The following is a 23,036-nucleotide window of genomic DNA, read 5'->3' on the forward strand; positions in this document are numbered from 1 at the left end:
TTAATTTTTTTATAAGAGTTTTAAGCAAATTTGAGCAATAAACATGCATACTTTGATTAACACTAATTATAGAATAATTCAAAAGGAACATTTTGACCTCGGAAAAGTGTTAAGTTATTTTTTGGCCAATATGTATATCGATATTTTAACACGTCATTACACTCACTCCCGGTAATTTTTACATTAAACCTGACACTTTTTGATTGTTAACAATTTGACATTTATCAAATTGTAGCTAATGTGTAATTAATTTATCATAGCCTACTTTAGGCTTGTTTATTAAACTAAGCAGAAAATAAGGATTGATTGACGAAAAACATGACTAGTTGTTAAAGTACCTAACTTTTTTATTTTCCAATATAAGCGAATAAATCAAAAATCAAACTGCTAAGAAAACCTGAGACTATAGTTGGGTTTTAATTTCAGTATTTTATAAATGCTAGGATATTTCACAGGGTGTTGCGAACTTGAGAAAAAAAACACAGTCTGATTGGTACACCCGGTATACCATGACGATTTACCTGTCTAGCAACAATATTATTACAACGATATTGTTAAAGAATAACGCTATAACATATTGTTACTGTATACTTTGTACGCACGTAAGAAGTTATACTTCTATTATATGATTTCAACGAAATAAAATACTTTTAACAGTTTATTTTTATTTTATTTAAATATTAAACTAATGTTAATACTTACAATTTTCCAAAAATCCAAAAATAAAAAAAAGACAGCAATTGTCGGCATTTGAATCCGGGACCTCTCGATCTGTAGTCGAATCAATGACCCACGACTCCACGACCTCGCTGTTTATACGGTTTCTCAGACATTATGACAAATCACGGTAACAAATAGACGAAGTGAAGTATAAATGTCAAAATGTTTTACTAATACGTATTATCTTATTCCCGAGGAAGACAAATCCAAAGATACAAAAAATAATAATAAATATATGTATTTACTAAACACACTAACACTAATATATTCTTTCCACACCTTTTTTGAACTGATACATACATAACTTAAAAGATTTAGCAGCGAACCCCATACTGTCTGTGTGCGCATGCGCGCAGAATAATAAAAATTCACCCTCAATCGCGCCTAAAGAAGCATAACTTCAAAAATCAGTTAAATCGGACAACAGGTTTAGGAAATACGAGACATCAAAAATGTCCCATTTTTAGGGTGTGGCGTTAATTTTGCTACTTAGTGTATATCCCTTTCATTCTATTTACTTTTTTTCGATTTTTTGTACTAAATGAGATTGAACCAAGTTATCTATTCAAGAAAATCTTGCTAACCGAAGAGTTTTTGGTAAAGGTATGAATAAATAAGACCAATTTCCTTTTATTTCTGAAATCTTAGTTTTTCATGTTTTTCTTTCTTATTTATTACAAAAAATCGTAGAAAAAGTGATCTCTCTCTGGGCGCCTAGACTAATAACGTTGATTTTGTTTCAGATAAAGGACAATGCACACCCCTGACGGCACGCTCGAAAGGGGCCAGGCGCCCCCTCTATACTCACTCCCTGTACATACTCAAGTGTTATGTGATGGCGACATTGTTCTACCGCAAGTAGTTTCGTTGCCGAACAAGGATCAATTCAATAATTTTACTAACAGGTAAGATAGATAGATATATTATATATATTACTTTTTTTTTTGTTTGTGATTTAAATTTTGTTTCGCAATTTCGATCACTGGTTAGAAAATAGTCTCTCATATTAGGCTATTGACTATTGACTTTAGAAAGTAGCTACAAAGTAAAAAAGAATTCCCACGAAACGTTCACACGGCAAGCCGAGTGAAATAGAAAAATCTTCCTACTTTATAAATAGGCTCAATGCCTGTTTTACTTCGGTTTTTAGCCTCAATTAACATTGTCTGACCATCTGCCCCAATGATCTTCTTTGGCGATTTCATTTTGTGATTTGTCTCTTGCTATGCGTACTATTCAATTTTCTGTCATTCTTTTTATGTGTTGATTCCATTCTATTTTTCTTATTTTGGTCCACATGTTTATTTCTTCTACATCTCACTCGTATTTCCTTACTTATTACTCTGTCTCTTAGTTTGGTTTGTTATTTTTCGTAAGACTTTCATTTCTGCTGTTTCCAGCAGTCTTTGTGTTTTCGCCGTATCTGCTCTTGTTTCCGCTGTGTACGTCATTATCGGTCTTATTATTGATTATATATATATATATATATATATATATATATATATATATATATATATATATATATATCCTGGTTTTCGTTTCCATTGTGAGGTATTTGTTTCTCCAGATTGTGTTGTTGAGACATCCTGCTGCTCTGTTCACCATGTTCACTTGTTTTTGTACTTCTTTTTCCACTTTTCCGTAGCTTGACAGTTTTATTCCCAAGTATTTTATTTCCATCACTTGTTGTATTATTTTGTTATTTACGACCAATTTACATCGTCTTGGTTCCGCTGATATTACTGTCGATTTAGTTTTCTCTGTTGAGATAACCACGTTGTATATGAGAGCAGTGTCTTCGAATTCTTTCATTAATCTTTGTAGGTCATCTTCATTTTCGGCTGTTATTATGGCGTCGTCAGTGTACCAGATTATCTTTATTTCCTTTTCTTCCATTCTATATCCTCTTCTTTTTTAACTTTCTTTACGATTTCATCCATTATTGGTCTATCCAGTTTCATACTTGATAGGTTGCGATAGTTTTAAGTTACATCTTACCATAGCTATGTTATCTTTATATATTCTCAATGGTTTTTATTAAATCCAGTGATATTTCTTTTTCATATAATAAATGTATCACGTCCCGAATTCTCACTCTATCAAACGCTTTCTTCAAATCTATCAGGCACATATACCTATGCTGGTTTGTTGTATTCCAGGGACTTTTCTTTTATTTGTCCTATTACAAAAACTGCATCCGTGCATGATCTTCTTGTCCGAAATCCTTGCTGTTCCTCTTGGGTTCGTTTATTTTTGTCGCTATAATTCTTGTTGCCAATTTGAGTGTTTAGCCCAGTAAATATAGGCGATACCGTGTAATTTTCAGGGGCAACTCAGAATTGCGTGAAAATTTGGATTTAGGTTCTACTTACCCTTCACTTCAAAGTTGAAATTGTGCCGTTGGTTGCTTTTACTTGGGGGGTGACAGTCACCCCTTCTCGGGGGTGAAAAAACGCGTATTTAAAATAAGCCCGAAAATGTATAAATTAACAGATTATAAGCAACTTTCGTTCTGTAAAGTTTTTTAAGGAAGTCAATACTTTTCGAGTTATTCGCGATTGAAAATGTTGATTTTTCGACAAAACAACTACGTTTTCAGTCGGTTTTTCGCAAATAACTCAAAAAGTAAATATTTGATCGAAAAAAATATTTTTAGCAAAAGTGTAGCTTATAAAAAACCGAAAAAAATGACGTATCAGTAAAGTCTATCAATCGAGTAAAAACAAAGTTGTAGCTCATGAAAAATAAGTTCTTATTCGTCTAATTTCAAATCGAATATTTCAAGGTGAAATCACCGAAAAATTAAGCACTTGTCGGGAAAAACACATTCAAACTTTTTTAAAGTGTTTATAAAAAGCTTTATTTTAATTGTGTATAAAAGTTTCTAGCATTAAAAATAAGCGAGTTACACTCAAAATAAAGTTGGCCCTCTTTTTTTTGGTAAAAAAATCATGAAAATCTCCCCGTGTTTAGCTCCACAAATGAAATTAATCGCTACCGCTTTACAATTTACTTACTTATCTATTTTTTATATTTATGATCTGTCAGTCTCACCGGTTTAAAAGTGCTTATTTTTAAAAGGGTTATAGTTGAAAAAGCTTGAACGGTTCACTGATCACGAGTGTATGCAAATTTTGAACAGCCATATCTTAACCAATGTTTGTCTTACGGAAAAACAAAATGAAACTAGCATATTTATAATAGCAAAACCTACATTTTTTACTGTTTAAGATTTCTCTTATCACTAATACTTTTTAAGTTATTTTGAAAAAATGAAATTTTCCAAAAATTTTTAGAAATTTATTTTTACTATAAAACCAATTTTTTTTTAAAATAAGCACTTTAAACCAATCAAACTTACAGATCATATAAACAATACACACACAGTTAAAATAAATGGTAAAACGGTAACGATTTATTTTATTTAGGGTGCTAAATAGAGGGAGGTTTTCACGATTTTTTTTTACCAAAATAGGGACCAACTTCTTTTTCAGTGTAACTCGTTTATTTTTGATACTAGAAACTTTTGTAAAAAACAAGTATTAAGCTTTTTTAGATACTTTAAAAATGTTAATAAGCTTTTCCCGAAAAGTGCCTAATTTTTCGGTGATTTCGCGTTGAATTATTCGATTTGGAATTAGACGAATAATAACGTATATTTCATGAGTTGCAACTTTGCTTTTTCTGAATTTATATACTTTACTGATACACCATTTTTTTCGTTCTTTTATAAGCTACACTTTTGATGAGAACATTTTATTCGATAAAATATTTACTTTTTGAGTTATTTGCGAAAAACTGACTGAAAACGTAGTTGTTTTGTCGAAAAATCAACATTTTCAATCGCGAATAACTCGAAAAGTATTGACTTCCTTAAAAAACTTTATAGAACGAAAGTTGCTTATAATCTGTTAATTTATACATTTTCGGGCTTATTTTAAATACGCGTTTTTTCACCCCCGAGAAGGGGTGACTGTCACTCCCAAGTAAAAGCAACCAACGGCACCAATTCAACTTTGAAGTGGAGGTAAAGTAGAACCTAAATCCAAATTTTCATGCAATTCGGAGTTACCCCTGAAAATTAGTTACACTTCAAAACGGTCATTTATTGGGCTCGTTGTATTTAAAAGATTTATTGTTCGATAATAAAACTATTTGGGTCTTTCTTATCTCCTTTCTTGAAGAACATCAGCATGATTGCTCTCCTCCATTCACCTGGTATTCTGTTCGTGGTGATTATTTTATGAATTAGAAGTTGCAGTTGTTGTACAAGGTGATCACCTCCATATTTTAAGAGTTCATTTGGTATTTGATCTTCTCCTGTTGACTTTCTATTTTTTAATTTGTTTATTTTTTGTTTCACATCTACTTTCGGTCTTTTCATCAGTTACTATATTTGGCGTTTCTGGTAAACATTCTTCGTTTTCTTTTTTAAACATTTCTGTCAGGAAGGCCACCCATGCATCCGAGTGTGTATGTATGTGAATGTAACGTTGGCACGGCAGGCCGAGTGAAATAGAAAAATGTAACAGAAAAAGATGAAAACTGACGACGAGATTTAACGCAACGTGAACTAGACTCAGCGCAACGAAAAATGTCTCTCAAAATTTGTGATTTATGATCCTTAAGCTAATACCAAACCCTAATTTATTGCCTCTGTACTCTATTTTTATTGTCCTGAGGAGCGCGGATCTTTTTCCGATGAATTGTTCATAAAATGACACAATTCAAAGAGATTTAACATGCAGGTGCTAAAACGTCGCCCTTTCGACTGAGCTAGGAAGCTGATATGGTCAGTACCGTGGTATTTTACTATGTAGTTTTCTAACTACTTTGCGCTAAGATTTTTATTAATTTTTATTAATTCATACATTGCAATTGTATGAATTAACCAAGTTAATAAAAATTTTACCGCCCACGCTTGTGGTTTATCTTAAAATTTTTGGGGACTTGATATTATCATAAAAGTAAATATTTATTAATTTTACAGTACTTTGGGGTGCTAACTCTTTCCTTTGCACTAAATATTTTCTATCTCTTTTTGTCGTCTTTTAAATTGGCAAACCGCTTCAACACGTTCTTCAACGCGTCGGCGTCGCTTGGACCGAACCTAAAGGTGTTTTATTGTTACAATGAACCCACAAATATAAAATACTTCGAGTGCTGCGATTTAAAGGGGTGCGTTTTTGAAAAAGGTGTGAATTAATCCTTATGCACTAGGGTGCATTAAGGATGAATTCTATGCACTTTTCGTGAAAAGTTGTTCAGAAATAAATTACCTATCGAAATGTCACCTTATAAAGTCAAAGTATATTAAAAAAAGTAAGCAAAAGAAAACACGAAAAAATGCGATTTTTCCACGGAGATATACCTAGGTATAGGCATTGCTTCACAGAAAAAAACCTCTATCCTTCCTTTTCAAAATGACTAAATAGTCTTTAGGATTTACAGTATCCGAGATACCATTTTTCAAAGTTCGCAAGTCACACCATTTTCCGGTAATTTTTCCATATTTTTTCACAAGCATTGTTATATAACTTTTTTATGCGCAGTTTTAGGTACATATTTGCAATGGTACATTTAGTAGAAAAAAATGTTACCTTTAAAATGGTCTATTGTAGAAGGTTCTAAGACTAATATTAAGTAAGATACTTAGACTTTTAAGCTTACTTACACTATGCTTACACAGCACATAGAGACTTACAACTTTTTGCTTTGTGTTCAGGTTGATGCCAGGAAAAAAGTCTACTATAGAAAAATTGGTGGAAATACCTAGTTGCATTTTAAAGTGCATAAACAAATCAAAATAAGTGTATTAAGGGCCAGATTTAGTTACTCGGGGGTTTTTGGGGTCGCTGAAGATAAATGCGCCATCACAACCGACTACCGGAACACCTGGTGCCCAGGTTCACTGCTAAGGCACGTCGTCCGAAGTTTCGGTTTTGGGCACTAAATTGATGCAAACAGATTACTTGTGGTTTTCTGGGGTCGATGAAGAAGAATACGCTAACATAACTGACCCCCGATGCACCTGTGCCCAAAAAGGCTCCAAATTTCAGAAGATAACATGCCTTAGCAGGGACCTTGGGCACCAGGTGGTCCGGTTGTCGGTTTTGATGGCGTATTCGTGTTCAGCGACCCCAAAGACCACCCTGTAATCTATTTGCATGCATTCGAGGCCGAAAACCTTCGAGACTGCTGAAGATGACGTGCCTTAGCAGTGACCGTAGGCACCAGGTGCTCCGGGGTCAGTTCTGATGACGTATTCGTGTTCAGTGGCCCCTAAAACTCCTCGTGTTACCTGTTTGTATCAATTTGGTGCCAAAATCGCTCGAAACTTCAGAAGATGACGTGATCCTAGACACAAGGTACTACGGGTGTCGGTTTTGATGGCGTATTCGTGTTCAGCGACTATAAAGTCCTCCAAACAATCTGTTTGTATGAATTAAGTGCCGATAATCCTCGAACCTACAGATGACATGCCTTAGCACGTGCCTTAGCTTTAGTGACCCTGTGCACCAGGTGCTCCGGAGGACAGTTCTGATGGCGTAGTCATGTTCACCAGCCAGAAAAAACTCCCGAGTAACAAAATCTGGCTATTAATATGCGTATTTTGACATGTTTTTGCACTTTTGGATGCATTTTATGCATTTTAAAATGCAATTATGCATTTCCACCCATTTTTCTATAGTAGACTTTTTCCTGACAAATTAAACGCTATGTGCTGGAAACGATTCGTGCATGATAATACGCCGCGACCTTTAGTGCTAAATACCCTGGTCTAGTAACCAAGATATATTTTATAGTTTATCAAAATGTGATGCTTGAAACTATTTTTACTAACTTTTCCCGCTGAGGGATATTTTCATAGGCGTAACCAGGGGGGGTTGGGGGCTGTAACCCCCCTTTCCCCTTAGGGTCATCCTGGTTACGCCGTTGGATATTTTGACTAACTTATGAGAAATTTAATTTTTCCAAATTACGTTTATTCCGTGGGCTCGACATTGCTGGTCAATTAAGTACTTTGTAAAAGTACTCAATAAACATCTAAATTTTTAAAATCGATGGCTTAACTTGCAAATCGGCTAACTCCATTTTATCGGTAAGTAGTTTTAATGAAATAATATAACTTTTTGTGAGAAATATCATAGGTATAACATAATATGTTGAGGATGGAGTTGTCCATTTTTAACGTAACTATTTACTATGTGAATTGAGGAGTTACCCAATATACCAATTCTGTGATTTTAAGAAGTTTTTTTGTGTTCCTGTAAAGTTTTAAAAAACGGAGTTAGCCGCTGTGCAAGTTAAGCCATCGAAATGTGTGTTGTTTGCTTTTCGCAAACAAACAATAAATACGCAACAGAACTAAACTTTGATACAGTACTTCACCGACTGGTACAACTGATACAATTGTTTATTAAACAAGGGGAAAAGGTTATGGATTTCCCAATAGTTAAGTCTCAAGTGTCGACCAGGTACATTTTCTAAAATACAAATATGTTATAAACAAACCATCGATATTTTATTATTCACCTAAAATTTCAGTCTGTTTGGAAAAATTTAGTAAGTCGAACACGCCTATTAGTTCAGGCAGGGTAATAAAGTTTTTACCATGACACTTCAACAGCCAGGGTACTGAAGCGTTTTTTCGACAGATAATACCTATAAGATCAAATTGTAACTATTTCCTGCTTAGGATCTGGCGGCCATTTTTATTTATAAACAATTTAGTGTCAAGAAACCGCCCTTTTGCCTTTTTTTGAAGTGAAAACTTCTTTAGGGACGTTGTGCGATTTTTGGATAGGGGAAAAAGCATTGAATTCGCTACCGTCATTGCGACCGTCATCACGACGGTCATTGCGGCCGTCATCGCTTATGCTACATATTATTTGTATGTTTACATAAATTGTATAGAAGTATTTAAATTTAAAATAAATGTAAAACCTATTTTAGGATGGGGAAAAAAGATTTATTTCACGACCTTCATAGCGACCGTCACGTCGCGTCATCTCTTCGACGAAATAAATTTTGCACGTACCTATATTATGTGTATCTATACATAAATTGTATAGCAGTATTTAAATTTAAAATAAATGTAAAACATATTTTTCGATAGGGAAAAAGGATTTATTTCGCGACTGTCATCTCTTGGGCGAAATAAATTTTGTACGTATATGTATTGAAGTGAAAACTTCTTTAGGGACGGTGTGCACTTTTTGGATGGGAAAAAGTATTAAATTGGCGACCGTCATTGCGACCGCCATCGCTTCGAAGAAATAAATTTTTGAAGTGAAAACTTCTTGAGGGTCGTTGTGCACTTTTTGGATGGGGAAAAAGTATTAAATTAGCGACCGTCATCGTTTCGACGAAATAAATTTTTGGAGTGAAAATTTCTTTAGGGACGTTGTGCACTTTTTTAGATAGGGAAAAAGTATTGAATTAGCGAACGTCATCGCGACCGTCATCGCTTCGGCAAAATAAATTTTTAAAGTGAAAACTTCTTTTGGGGAGGTTGTGGACTTTTTAGATGGGGAAGAAGTATTGAATTAGCGACCGTCATCGCTTCGGCGAAATACATTTTTGAAGTAAAAACTTCTTTAGGGACGTTGTGCACTTTTTGGATGGGGAGAAAGTAATAAATAAGCGACCGTCATCGCTTCGACGAACTAAATATTTGAAGTAAAAACTTCTTTACGGACGTTGTGCTCTTTTTGGACGGAAAAAAGTATTCAATTATCGACCGTGATCGCGACCGTCATCGCTTCGATGAAATAAATTCGTGAAGTGAAAACTTCTTGAGGGACGTTGTGCACTTTTTCGATGGAAAAAAGCATTAAATTAGCGACCGTCATCGCTTCGATGAAATCAAGTTTTAAAGTGGAAACTTCTTGAGGGACGTTGTGCACTTTTTGGATGAAGAAAAATATAAATTAGCGACCTTTATCGCTTCGACGAAATAAATTTTTGAAGTGAAAACTTGTTTAGGGACGTTGTGCATTTGTTGGATGGGGAAAAATTATTAAATTAGCGACCGTCATCGCTTCGACGAAATACATTTTTGAAGTGAAAACTTCTTTAGGCACGTTGTGCACTTTTTGGATGGGGGAAAAGTATTGAATTAGGGAACGTCATCGCTTCGACGAAATAAATATTTGAAGTGAAACTTTTATATGGACGTTGTGCACTTTTTCGATGTAAAAAAGTATTAAATTAGCGACCGTCATCGCTTCGATGAAATCAATTTTTGAAGTGGAAACTTCTTGAGCGACGTTGTGCACTTTTTGGATGGGGAAAATATTATATTAGCGAACCTTCATCGCTTCGACGAAATAAATTTTTGAAGTAAAAACTTCTTGAGGGACGTTGTGCACTTTTTGGATAAGGAAAAATTATTAAATTAGCGACCGTCATCGCTTCGACGAAATAAATTTTTTAAGTGAAAACTTTTATAGGGACGTTCTGCACTTTTTGTATAGAGGAAAAAAGTATTGAATTAGGGCCGTAATCGCTTCGACGAAATAAATATTTGAAGTGAAACTTATTTAGGAACGTTGTGCACTTTTTCGATGTAAAAAAGTATTAAATTAGCGACCATCATCGCTTCGACTAAATAAATATTTGAAGTAAAAATTTCTTTAGGGACGTTGTGCACTTCTTGGATGGAGAAAAAGTATTGAATTTGCGACCGTCATCACTTCGCTGAAATAAATTTTGTACATATATAAATTATGTGTATGTATACATAAATAGCATAGAGCACACGCATCGCGTATATCGTATATGATATAGGTATAGCACTTCTTTTAGGATGGGGTAAAAGCATTGAGCTCGTAATTTATATAGGTACTATAAGAAGTTTTCACTTCTGTCGGCACTCCCACGAGTGACTTTAATTTTTTTTTTCAAATCAATGAAAAACAGTGAAACTCATGGTTTTTTTAGTACAAACATCTTCGAGAGCATGGAAAAAGCTTTAAAATAACGTATTATAAAGATTGATATACTCATTTGTTGTTAAGATAATGGCGAAAAAAGGTCGAAATTGCAAAAAAAATAATTTTGCAATTACAATTGTAAAAATTAGTTTATAGCTTTGAAATTTTTGTCAAATAAAGGTTATTTGGTGTTTAATATGTGATAAAAATTTCAAAGCAATTTATTTAATTGTTTAAATTTTATTCAAATTGTTTATCCCAGAGAGCTTTTTTTGCAATAACGTAAGTAAGAAAAAAATTATGTTAGAACCATTCTACAGATGTCAAAAAAACAGAGCATGAGCTAAACTTTCAAATTGGTTTAAAAAAAGTGAATAGAAAATGCATTTATCAACAATAAATAATTATGAAAAAGTATCGTCAATTTTTCTTTATAAACTTTTTAATAAATTATATATTTTTATTACAATTTTATATCAATTATTATTATATACATAACATTACTTGGCAGTTGTGCACCTAAAACACGGCAAAAAAATTGATTTTTTTGAAAAAAATTATTCAAAAAGTTTATAAGGAAAGATTGATGATACTTTTACATAATTATTTATTATTAATAAACGCATCTTTTATTCATTTTTTTTAAACCAATTTGAAAGTTTAACTCATGCTCTTTCATCAGACACCTGTAGAATGGTTCTAACATCATTCTTTTCTGACTTATGATATTGTAAAAAAAGCTCTCTGGGATAAATAATTTGAATAAAATTTAAACAATTGAATGAATCGCCTTGAAATTTTTGTCACATATTAAGCACCAAAGAACTCATTTGACAAAAATTTAAAAGCTGTACACTAATTTTCACAATAATTATTGCGAAATTATTTTTTTTTTGCAATTTCGACATTCTTTCGCAATTATTTTAACAACAAATGAGTATATTAACCTCTATTATACGCCATTTTAAAGCTTTTTCCATGCTGTCGAAGATGTTTGTACTAAAAAAACCATAAGTTTCACTGTTTTTCATTGATTTGAAAAAAAAGGAAAAAGTCCGTTTTTTGACACTAAATTGTTTATAAATAAAAATGGCTGCCAGATCCTACGCAGCAAATATTTGCAATTTGTTCTTATAGGTATTACCTGTCGAAAAAACGCGTCAGTAGCCTGGCTGTTGAAGTGTCACGAACAGGGTATATTTTTGTCTTATTACCCTGGCCTATATTAGAATAGCCTTCGTGCGAAGCAAAAGTATTCCTATAACCGGGATATTCTAATAATCGATCATTGGTGGCTAGTTACTAATTATTAATTGGCGGAGTTTACGAAAAAAAAAACAAAAGGTGCAAAAACACCTAGAATAGGCAAAATAGACAAAAAAGGCATTTTGCCTATATAATCCAAACTTTAAAAATTATTAGGTACCTACTGTTTTTCGTTTCGTTCAGAACCCTTCCCGCTGTTCTGAGTTTCTGAGATATTTTATTTGTATTTTATTTATCCAAATTAAATATTCGTTTGTAATGATAAAAAGATTCGACGATTATGAATGTTTGTAATGTCTTGTATCTAACTAGAGGTGTGAGTGAGGTATGGGTATGATATAATAGAGATGTTAATACGACATGTTAGAACCACATCAATAAAAATAAAGATTTTGTTTTGACATTTCTATAATCTATGTCGTATTCTAAATTTAAAACTCTGATAAACTTAAAATAACTAAAATTAAATGTGCAATTAAAGATTATCAGCATATTAATTAGTTAATCAAAAATCAAAATAATTTTACTTCTTATAATGTTTTATACATTAACTAACATCTCATAACATATTAGTTTCTCACGACCTTGAGGTCAGCTTGAGATTTCTTTAGACTGACAATCGTTTTTGGTTATATTATTACAAACAATATTATTGTTAATATAAATTATCTATTTAATTGTAAATTTGGCGTAGTTAATGTTTGTAGCAGTGTATTGGTATCTGCAAATTTTGTTGAATTTAATATACGATATGTCCTTCGAGATAAACAAATACAATTTATTGACCCAACTTATCAGAATTCTATTACTTCTACCAAAATATCGTTTGGTTCATAACTTTCACAATATTTTTGAGATTAATGAAATATACCTATAATTTAAACGTTTCTGACTGCCTGAATCTTTGGAAATATCATTTATCAGTAGTAATAGCAAAGTTATCATTGTACGTAACAGATTCAATGGCAGCATAGGCGTGGTCAGCTTTTTAAAATTCCCCCCCCCCCCCTATATACATTTAATTTAATTTCCATATTTCAATATTAATTTAATGCATGATCATAAGAAAAATATTGGTGGTGAGTCACACATACAGTACGTAAATCTTTCAACTGGACGTATGTAGGTAATATAAATAAGGAAAGTATATTAAAGGGTCTTGAAAAAACTATGTTTAATTTTGAAATTAGTTTCAAACAAAAATTATTTTATAAATTAAAGTAAAATAGATATCAGAAGTTAAAGCATCTGAGGTCTTGATGGAAGCAGTGTCTTTGAGAAAGTGCAGTTGCCATACTTACCTTAATGTATATTACCTATGTCCAGCTAAAAGATTTACATACTGTATATATAGAAATTAAATTACAAATTCAGTTTGACATTAAAAATTCATTATAACAACACAACTACAATACCATTCGTAGCTGGAATTGTAAGATTTTTTTTAATTCGTCAACTACACTATCTTTATCTCAATTTACATTCTTTCAAGTTCTTGTTCAACAAAGGGCTCCATTAGATGTTCCAAATAGTCTTGTAACCATAGACATAATAAGGATAGACAAGGCATACTGGGCAAAATAGGCGGGCAGTCGATCAGTGGTCTATCTATCTCTTTTAATCAAGCGATCTCGCGCATGTGACAAAGATGGCTAGACCACTCAAATGAATATTGACCAATGACGTCCTTGATATCGGCGTTACACGTCGATGCACAGAGTGGCCCATACCTTACCTAATCTATTTTTATTATGTCTATGCTTGCAGCATTATCAATCGAAGTGTCGATTTTTGCGGATAAAGTTAGGTGATAACTTCGTTAATAATAATTAATTTATGCTCTTTCTCAAATATGCCCGGAACATTAATAAAAAAAATAAAATATTTAAAAATTTCAAAAAATTTCGTTTTATTCTTTTTTTTTTGCTTATAACTCTAAAACGATTCATTTTGGAACAAAGTTGTATAGGAATAAAACAAAGATAATTAAATTTTCTATCATTAAATTTTTTATCATTAAAAATGTCTTAATTTATCACCCTTGTTGCAAAATAGCAATAAATATAAAATAAGGGGGCAAAACAAGCCTGTCCTTATTCAATGATTTTCCATCACTTAGGTTACACTTGGAACCTTTCTAATTCGCTTAGAAAATTTTTGTAATGTGCCAAAACCATCCACCAGATTTCATTAAAATTGACTTACTAGATTTTGCATAATACTTTTGCAATTTAAACTTTTTTTAAAAAATTAAAATTTTTTAAAATCTTGCACAACAAAAACTAGAACATACAAAGATTTGTAAATTTTTTTACATATAAAGAAGCACTCCACCTATCTAATGCACTTTACAGAATTGAAATCGGATTGTTTAAGCAGCCTCAGCAATGTTTTAAAGTTATAAACAATTTATTGGCTTATAAACAAATTAGTCCTGTGGCCAGGAGGGGGTGCTACGGGCTCCTTTATTTAGATGAACTTACCCAAGATTTTTATGTATTTTTTGACCCGTAGAACACGGTTTTTTTGGGTAACAGTTGATCCGGATGTCGATAAGATTGTTATAAACAATGATCTTGAGGAATTACATAACATCGATTTTTCGCAAAATAAAACATTTTTTTGTATTTCTTGGGTAATTCTAAGCAAAAAATGTTCTTACAAGTTTTTTCGTAGGATGCATAGTTTTCGAGATAAACGCAGTGGAACCAAAAATCGAAAAATTGCAATTTTTGAACGCGAATAACTTTTGATTAAAAAATAAAATAGCAATTCTGCTGGCAGCATTTGAAAGTTTAAGTCAAATTATACCGGTTTTAATTATTTGCATTGCTAAAAATTAATTTTTTTATTATTAAACAAAGCTATTTGTTTATAAGCCAAAAAATTGTTTATAAGTTTAAAACATTGCTGAGGCCCCTTAAATAATCCGATTTTAATTCTGTAAAATGTATTAGATAGGTAGAGCACCTCTTTATATGTAAAAAAATTAGACAACTTCTAAATGATCTACTTTTTGTTCAGAAAGATTTTAAAAAATTTGAACTTTTTTAAAAACATTTAGATTGCAAATTTATTATGCAAAATCTATTAGGTCGATTTTAATGAAATTTGGTACACGGTTTAAATATATTACAAAGAATTTCCTAAGCGAATTATTAAGGTTCTAAGTGCCACCAAAGTGGTTAGAAACATTAAATAACCACAGGCGTATTTTGCCCCCTTATTTTGTATTTATTGCTATATTGTAGAAAAGGTAATACATTAAGACATTTTTGACCAGTCGTATATCATACAAAATTCAATTATCTTTATTTTATTTCTCTACGACTTTGTTCCAAAACGGATGGTTTTAAAGTTATAAGCAAAGAAAGCAGAAAAAAATCGACGTTTTTCGAAATTTTTAAATATTTTAATTTTTTATTAATGTTCCGGGCATATTTGAGAAAGAGCAAAAGTCAATTATTATTACTGAAGGTGTCACCTAACTTTATCTGCAAAAATCCGAATGTCACCTTTCACATCCAAAAATAGACGTTTTTTCACAGATCCTTACTGGTCTATATGCTCAGTTTAGAAAAAAACAAGTACAACTTGTTACAGGAATTGTGGTAAATTTTGCATTAAATTCAAAGAGTTTCACTTCTTTTCTTTTTATCGTTGACTATAAATTAATTTCCAACATTATTGTACATATAATCTAGTAGAAACTTTACGTTTTTTTCGAATTAGGAATGTCAATTTGAAGCTTATCACAGGTGTCTTTACTTTAGAATAAATATTATCAGATTTAGATGGATCGATCCTTAATTCTTTTAAAGCCAACGCTAAGTTTGAAACTTCTTCTTTAGCTTCACAAATATATGTGTCGGGTGATTAAGTAATTTGCTAACTTTCAAACGCGTAATAATATCAAAGGATTTTATTTGATGTAGTATTCCCTTACCTTCAGCTTTTGCATCAGTTGCGCCATCAACTGTCTCTTCAATGGCTTTTATAATTAATTGATGGATTCGACCGTTACTTTTATAATTGCTTCAAACTGATCTGTGAACTGATCTTTGAAACTGAAAGATTTCAAAGTTTAAATATTATTTGTGACCACAATCTCTTTAAAAATAGCGTGCCTTTTTGCACTGTCTTCAATATAAGAATAAACCATTTGTGTTACACCAAAAATATCGAAAACCTTGGGATTTTCAATATGATTAGGCGCAAGCGGCTACCAGTGCTTAAATAAGGAAATGAGCATGGTAGTGAATATACAAAATTTCAATATTTTTCTCTTTGCATCTTTTCTGTACACCAGTAAAGTTTACTGGCATCGCTGAATTTAAAGCTCCGTCAAAGCATACGGCGTTTTGACTGTAGTTACTGAGACAAGTGCAGTTTTTTGTGGCCGATCCCAAGTGGCTTAAATTTAAGGCACACTTTGAATCACACAATCATATTTTTAAGTTGTACAATTTCGAGAAACAATTATTTTTTTCATTGCTTTCTTCCTTTTTATCATGGCCGTAACCAGGATGATCCTAAAGGGGGGGTTACAACTACTGGAGGGTCTCTGGGGCCGTCTCGGGGTACGGAATAGTAATGGTGTTAAGCATATAGAGCTCAAAGTACATCCCAATGGGGGTTATAACCCCCCAAAATCCTCCCTGATTACGCTACTGGCCAAAAAGACCTGTTTTTATTAGAACAATAATTATATCAATTAGCTTCTATTACAAAAGTTTACTTTTTAGATTTATGTCAGCGTTGAGAGATGTTCAGCTGTTCTGCATATTTGTTACGATATCCAGTCTGTAGGTACTTCTTCTCTAGGTGCTTCGAAGGTTTGCAATCATCAGAACGATTTTTAGTTTTGAGACCGCGGCTCTAAATAATTCGTTTTTACTACATTCAAACCATTCCCTAAGGTTCTTCAGCCATGAGTTACGTCTACTTCCTATGGATCTTTTCCCTGGATTTTTCCTTGCATAATGACCTGGAGTATTTGATATTTTTTATCTCCTCTCATCACACGTCTCATACTTTTCAGTTTTCTTCTCTTTATTGTTAGAAGTATTTCTCTTTCCTTATCATACGTCTCATTACCTCGACGTTGGTTATTCTATCTACCCATGAGGTCTTCAGTATTCTTCGATCTTCGGTACATCCACATCTCGAATGCCTCCAGTCTCCTCACGTCAATTTTCTTTAGTGTCCAGGCTTCCATCCCGTGGTATAATACGCATAGCACACATAGCACCTCAACAGTCGTATTTTTAACTCAAGGTTTAAGTCCCGATAGCAGAGGAGCCTCGTCATTCTTGTAAATGTGTCTGTTCGATTCTGATTCGTATTTCTTGAGAACTGTCATTGTTTTCATTAATGGTTGATGCTTGAACCTAGGTATTTGAATTCTCTTACTCTTTCAGTAGGCTGATTCTGTACATATATCTCACGTCTGTCTATACAGTTGAGTCCGCGAGTCTTTACCCGTGCGTCATTAATACCTGGCGAGATAAAACACATACTTTTTATCTAGCATCATTCTCTTCCATGCATGAAACTCATGACAAACCAGCTGCCGTTTATTATTAAGTAACAACACATGTTATTTTTATGAACCATCTAGACTCAGTGCATTGAAAAGAAATAGGTACAAAAAAGACGATTCGGTATGTTTTCATATTTTAAGCACAATTTGTTTGACGTTTCTGATTTGTTTAATTTTGTGGCTGTCAGTCAGTTGAACTTTTTGCGGTTTTTGTCGAATTTTTGCGTTTTGAAGTTTCTTTATATTACACAAACAGTTGTTTTCACAACTAATTTTATATTGGGCTTTGAAATTTTAAGGTAAATAATTATATTTAGGCAATTAATATTTAAAACATACAAAGCTAACGTCATTCACACAGTAAACAAATGACTGTGTTTAGATTTCCGTCAAAGTGAATAAAATAACAAAAATAAAATATGTTATTGGATTTTTTTATAAATTGTTTATTTATTTATTAATCAATAATAATAAAAGAATTTATTAAGCTACTTCAAATGTAGCTGTAATTCTGCGCAAAAATTTTGAAGCAAAACTTACATTTGACATTCTATATATTTGATAACGTCAAATTTTATAATAAAACCCGTAATCGGAACAGTAGCCACTTTCTGTCAGTTGTTGTTGCGTGAAATAGATTTCCGACTTATTTCGTATGCTTTAAGTGATGACGCACGGGTAAAGACTCGCGAACTCAACTGTACGTTAGTATCCAATTATTAACCCATTAGCGCTCACTGTACTCATTGAAGTACAGCTGCTATTTTGACATACTAGTGCCATATACAATAAAATAGTCACAATTTTTGCTGAGAATTGTGACTATTTTATTGCAAATAGCACTATTAGTATGTTAAAATAGCAGCTGTACTTACAATAATTGCTAAGAATTGCAACTATTTTATTGTATATTTATTTATTTATTTATTAATTGATGGGCTAAACCCTTTTTCAGTTTTTGTACAATATGTATAAAATACAGTAAGATACATAAGCTAGCTACAACAGTTTTTCAACATGTTTTTTAAATGATGCATTTGAAGTATTAAATAATTCTAAATCTGTTTGGTAATTGTTTGCCGTACGTAACATCCTAGAAATAACTTCATTAAGTCCATAATTAGTAGAATGGAAATCTACAAAAAACAGGTCAGAATTACGGGTCCTTCGCATAGGTATATTAAATGAGATTAAACCTAAAATTTCAGGGCAATCAATAAATCCATTTAGAAGCTTATGTAAAAAATATAATTCGAATTCAGCTCTTCTTGTCTCTAATTTGTTCATTTTAAGTTGATTAAAAATATAACTGTAATTATAATCTCCACGTCTTAAACCCATTTTATAACCACACATCCTTAAAAATCTGTTTTGAACTTTTTTTAATTGAGTTTTCTGGGTAATATAAAAAGAACACCATATAATACAGCAGTATTCTATAATTGATCGCACTAGCGAACAGTATAATATTTTAAACGTAAAAACTGAAAAGTCCTTTGAATTTCTCTGGATTAATCCTAACATTTTATGGGCACGTGAAGTTATGTCATTAATATGATCATCATTAAAGTTCAGTTTTCTATCCAGTGTTATACCCAAATCCTGTACCTGATGTATCTCTTGCAGAACAGTACCATTAAGTGTGTACTTATTATTAAAAGAAGCCTGCGTTTTACTAAACGTGATTTTAAAACATTTTTTAGATTCAAGTTTAAAACATTCACACCAACGTGAAAAATTATTTAAGGACAACTGCAAACATTCACAATCAGAGAGGCAAGAAATAGATCTAAAGATTTTTATGTCATCAGCGAATAAGAGAAATTGGTCGGAGTTAATTAAGTACTGTTTGTAAATCGTTAACAAATATATTAAAAAGCACTGGACCCAAATGAGAACCTTGTGGAATACCTGATCTTATATGAATTGGTACAAAAAACTACCATATTTAACCATTTGAGAACGATTAGACAAATAATGTTTCATCCAATTTGAGATGTTATCGCTAATGCCATAGCCACAAAGTTTGGCAATCAAGATCTCATGATTGACTCCATCGAAAGCTTTTGAAAAATCAGCATATAGCACTAGTATGTCAAAATAGCAGCTGTACTTAAATGAGTACAGTGGGCGCTAACGGGTTAATCAAGCCCACAATTTTGCCGTACCTAGTATGAATTGTTAAGTTATTGAGAATAAATCCCACAAACCAAAGCTATTTACGAATAATTTACAATAATCAAATATAAGCGTGGTATACCTATATATTAAAAAAAATGACCGCGACCACAGGTCGTTCCCACACGAATAAATTTTTTTGTGTAAAATTCCTTCGTGCTATTAACACTAATGAACCAAACATTGATTTTCATACCGCGTAATACCTTGTGACATTAGATAAAGCTGCTTTCAGTTTCGACGAAATCGCCCGAGCGATCGTCAGTTAACGTTTTACAAAATACATGGTAACAACCTACAGAAAACTGTAATAACAAACGGCGGAATAACTGTTCGATTTAAGGGTGCGAAAGTTATGTTCAGTGGGTTGAATATTCGTAATTTCAAAAACAGGTGATGTGCTTTATGTAAAATGGTGAAAGTGAACATTCCTTACAGTGTCAAACGCATGGTGCCAAGTATCTTTATTGTGGAGAATTATTTCAGGGATAAGAGGTTAGTGACTACAGATATAGAATGGTACATAATCAATCTTTGTTTTATTGACATTATTGAGTACACAACACATTTGACGTAGTAGGTATTATGTTAAGCGATAGGTAACTGTAAAGTATCGAGAAAGTACAAGGTCATCCAGACACATATAAATATTTGGTGGATGTAAGTAAGTACATAAATACCGGGCAGGTTTTCACCAACACTGTTTGAATTGAACACCTGTTTTATTAATGAAACTCCTTTGTTATTAGTTTCAAATTTAATGTTTGCGCTTCAAATGTATTTAGGAAAATATTATTTCCGTTATAAATAAATTGTTATCAAAGAATGTTGATTATCTTTCAAAACAATGATTGTTGAAGTTTTCTCCATATGCTGTAATTACTTTATTATTCGAATTTTGACTTATAGCCCAATAAAATAAAATAAAATCAAAATGTAATTCCGTACAGGTAGGAATAAATTTTTTATTAAAGTTTAGGTCAAGACAAAAGATATTTTCAAGAAAGTATATGATTCATCTGAGGGGATCATTGTTTAAATAATTAAAATTTGGTAATTTTTGCAGAAAATTTACTTTTTTAACTGCTGCGGCAATTCTTGTTTTTATTAAGGATTTTACAATTTTTTTCTGCAAAGATGAAGAAACAGTCTTTTATATGAGACTTAGTAAATTAAATTTGACCCGTAATTTATTTAAATAATTTTAAATCAAAATTGAAAAACAAATTTCCAAAAAAATATTATTTGCAATATAAATAAGCACTATAAAATATTTTGTTTTGAAGAAAAAGTTGTGCTATAATATCACTATAAATCGACAAAAAAATTGGTTAATAAATATTGAGTAGTTTATGAGAGATTGAATTTGTTGATAAAAAATTACCATTTTTTCAATTGCAAAAACGCGGTTGTTGCCGATAGAGTATACAAGTTTTCCCGAAACAGGTCAATTTTTATTTTTAAATTAAGACTTTTTGGCATATATATCATACTAGTGACGTCACCCACCTGTGCGTGATGACGTCATCGATGATTTTTTTAAATGAGAATAGGTGTCGTGCGATAGCTCAATTCTCTATTCAGTAGTATAAACATTTACATAATTATTTATACAGAGTGTCCAAAACAAATTTTTTTGAATTAAATTTATTGACATAAAAAGATGAATTTATGTAATTTATTTAATTCAAAATACATTTTACTGCTCTCAGAAAACAGAAAAAAAATGTTTATTTAACAAATAAATATTGTTTTTTGCTTAAATTCAATATTAATGCAGCCACCCACCTGCCTCTTGACAGTTTTAACATTTAATTTAAGCGAAAAGCGATGATTATTTTTCAAATAAACATTTTTTTTCTGTTTTCTGAGAGCAGTAAAATGTATTTTGAATTAAATAAATTACATACATTCTTCTTTTTATGTCAATAAATTTAATGCAAAAAATTTTTTTTGGACACCCTGTATAAATAATTATGTTAATGTTTATACTACTGAATAGAGGATTGAATTACCTTTCGAATGAGCTATCACACGACCCCCATTCTCATTTAAAAAAAATCATCGATGACGTCATCACGCACAGGTGGGTGACGTCACTAGTATGGTGTATATGCCAAAAAGTCGTAATTTAAAAATGAAAATTGAACTGTTTGGGGATGTTTTTCCAAAATTGTCCATTCTCGAGAAAATTAATTAATTTCAACTTTTACGTGCTCACTGAATATGTATTTTACATTTAATTTTATAATCTTTTTGACAGGTAATACACCAAAAATTTGTGTATATATTTGTTAAGTTTTATTCACTTATATACATATATTTATATAGAGGTTGTCCTCCATTTTTTTTTTGTATATTACATTTTGTATTCACATTATCTTTGCGAGATTTTGCCAATGATTTGTATAAAGAAAAAAGTTTTTATGATTCTTTAAGAAAAATTTACTATTTTCTTAAATTTTTAAAATAAAAATTTGTTTTAATACTCTTGTGATTATCTTTGGTGCCAACTTTTGTTTATCACAATACTAGAGAAAAAAAATGTTTACAACTAATTATTGATTATTTATGGCAAAAAGGGTCATGCAGATGCTATTATTTTTATATGCTACCCCAAATTAAAAGAAAATATTGAAATTGGCCCATTATTAACAAATATATTGGAAACTACTCCTCCGCCAATTTTCAGACAAAAAGTTTTCGAACGAAAACGTGATGATTACGAAAATCATAATTTTTCAAAATATTCTACAATTTTGATTATGTGTATAAATGACATTGTTAAGTAGTAGGGTTGATAGATGTACTCACGAACTTTAAAATGTTAATATTGATAAATAAACAAATTGTGAATTTTTAAACTGGGAAAAGCTATCTCGGCCAAAAATGCTTCTAGAAAATTTTTATTCTTTTGTGGATATGTCAAAAATTACCAAGAATACGAATATCGACGAATAATTTCAAGAATTTTAATCCGGACGATGTTATTAAAAAATAGGTTTTAAACAAATTACACCAATTTGGAACGCCATTTTGGAAGGGTGTCTAACTGAAATTTTGATTTGTCAATACATTTATCGAAAACACACATAAAAGCAAAACAAATGAGACATTAAAAACTTGTATACTCTATCGGCAACAACCGCGTTTTTGCAATTGAAAAAATGGTAGCTTTTTATAAACAAATTAAATATCTCATAAACTACTCAATATTTATCGACCAATTTTTTTGTGAATTTATAGTTATATTATAGCGCAACTTTTTCTGCAAAAAAAATATTTTATAGAGCTTATTTATATTGCAAATAATATTTTTTTGGAAATGTGTTTTTCAATTTTGATTTACAATTATTTAAATAAATTAAGGGTCAAATTTAATTTAGTAAGTC

At 31.6% G+C, this 23,036-nt stretch overlaps 1 protein-coding gene across 4 annotated transcripts in view; it reads left to right on the top strand.

The window, feature by feature from the left end:
• The window catches only part of LOC114341196 (mitogen-activated protein kinase kinase kinase 13-A), a 309,717-nt gene that overhangs the window by 145,888 nt on the left and 140,793 nt on the right, over positions 1–23,036 (top strand). For 3 of the 4 annotated variants that reach the window (XM_050658680.1, XM_050658679.1, XM_050658681.1), the window contains exon 2: positions 1,464–1,625. In XM_050658680.1, the coding sequence (XP_050514637.1) occupies positions 1,474–1,625 (152 nt within the window). In that variant the 5' untranslated portion in view covers positions 1,464–1,473. Of the gene's footprint in view, positions 1–1,463; positions 1,626–19,885; positions 20,140–23,036 lie in introns of those variants that run through there. The other variant, XM_028291990.2, reaches the window with a different exon arrangement.

This window comes from Diabrotica virgifera, chromosome 8, assembly GCF_917563875.1.
Source record: "Diabrotica virgifera virgifera chromosome 8, PGI_DIABVI_V3a".
NCBI classification, from domain to species: Eukaryota; Metazoa; Arthropoda; class Insecta; order Coleoptera; family Chrysomelidae; genus Diabrotica; species Diabrotica virgifera.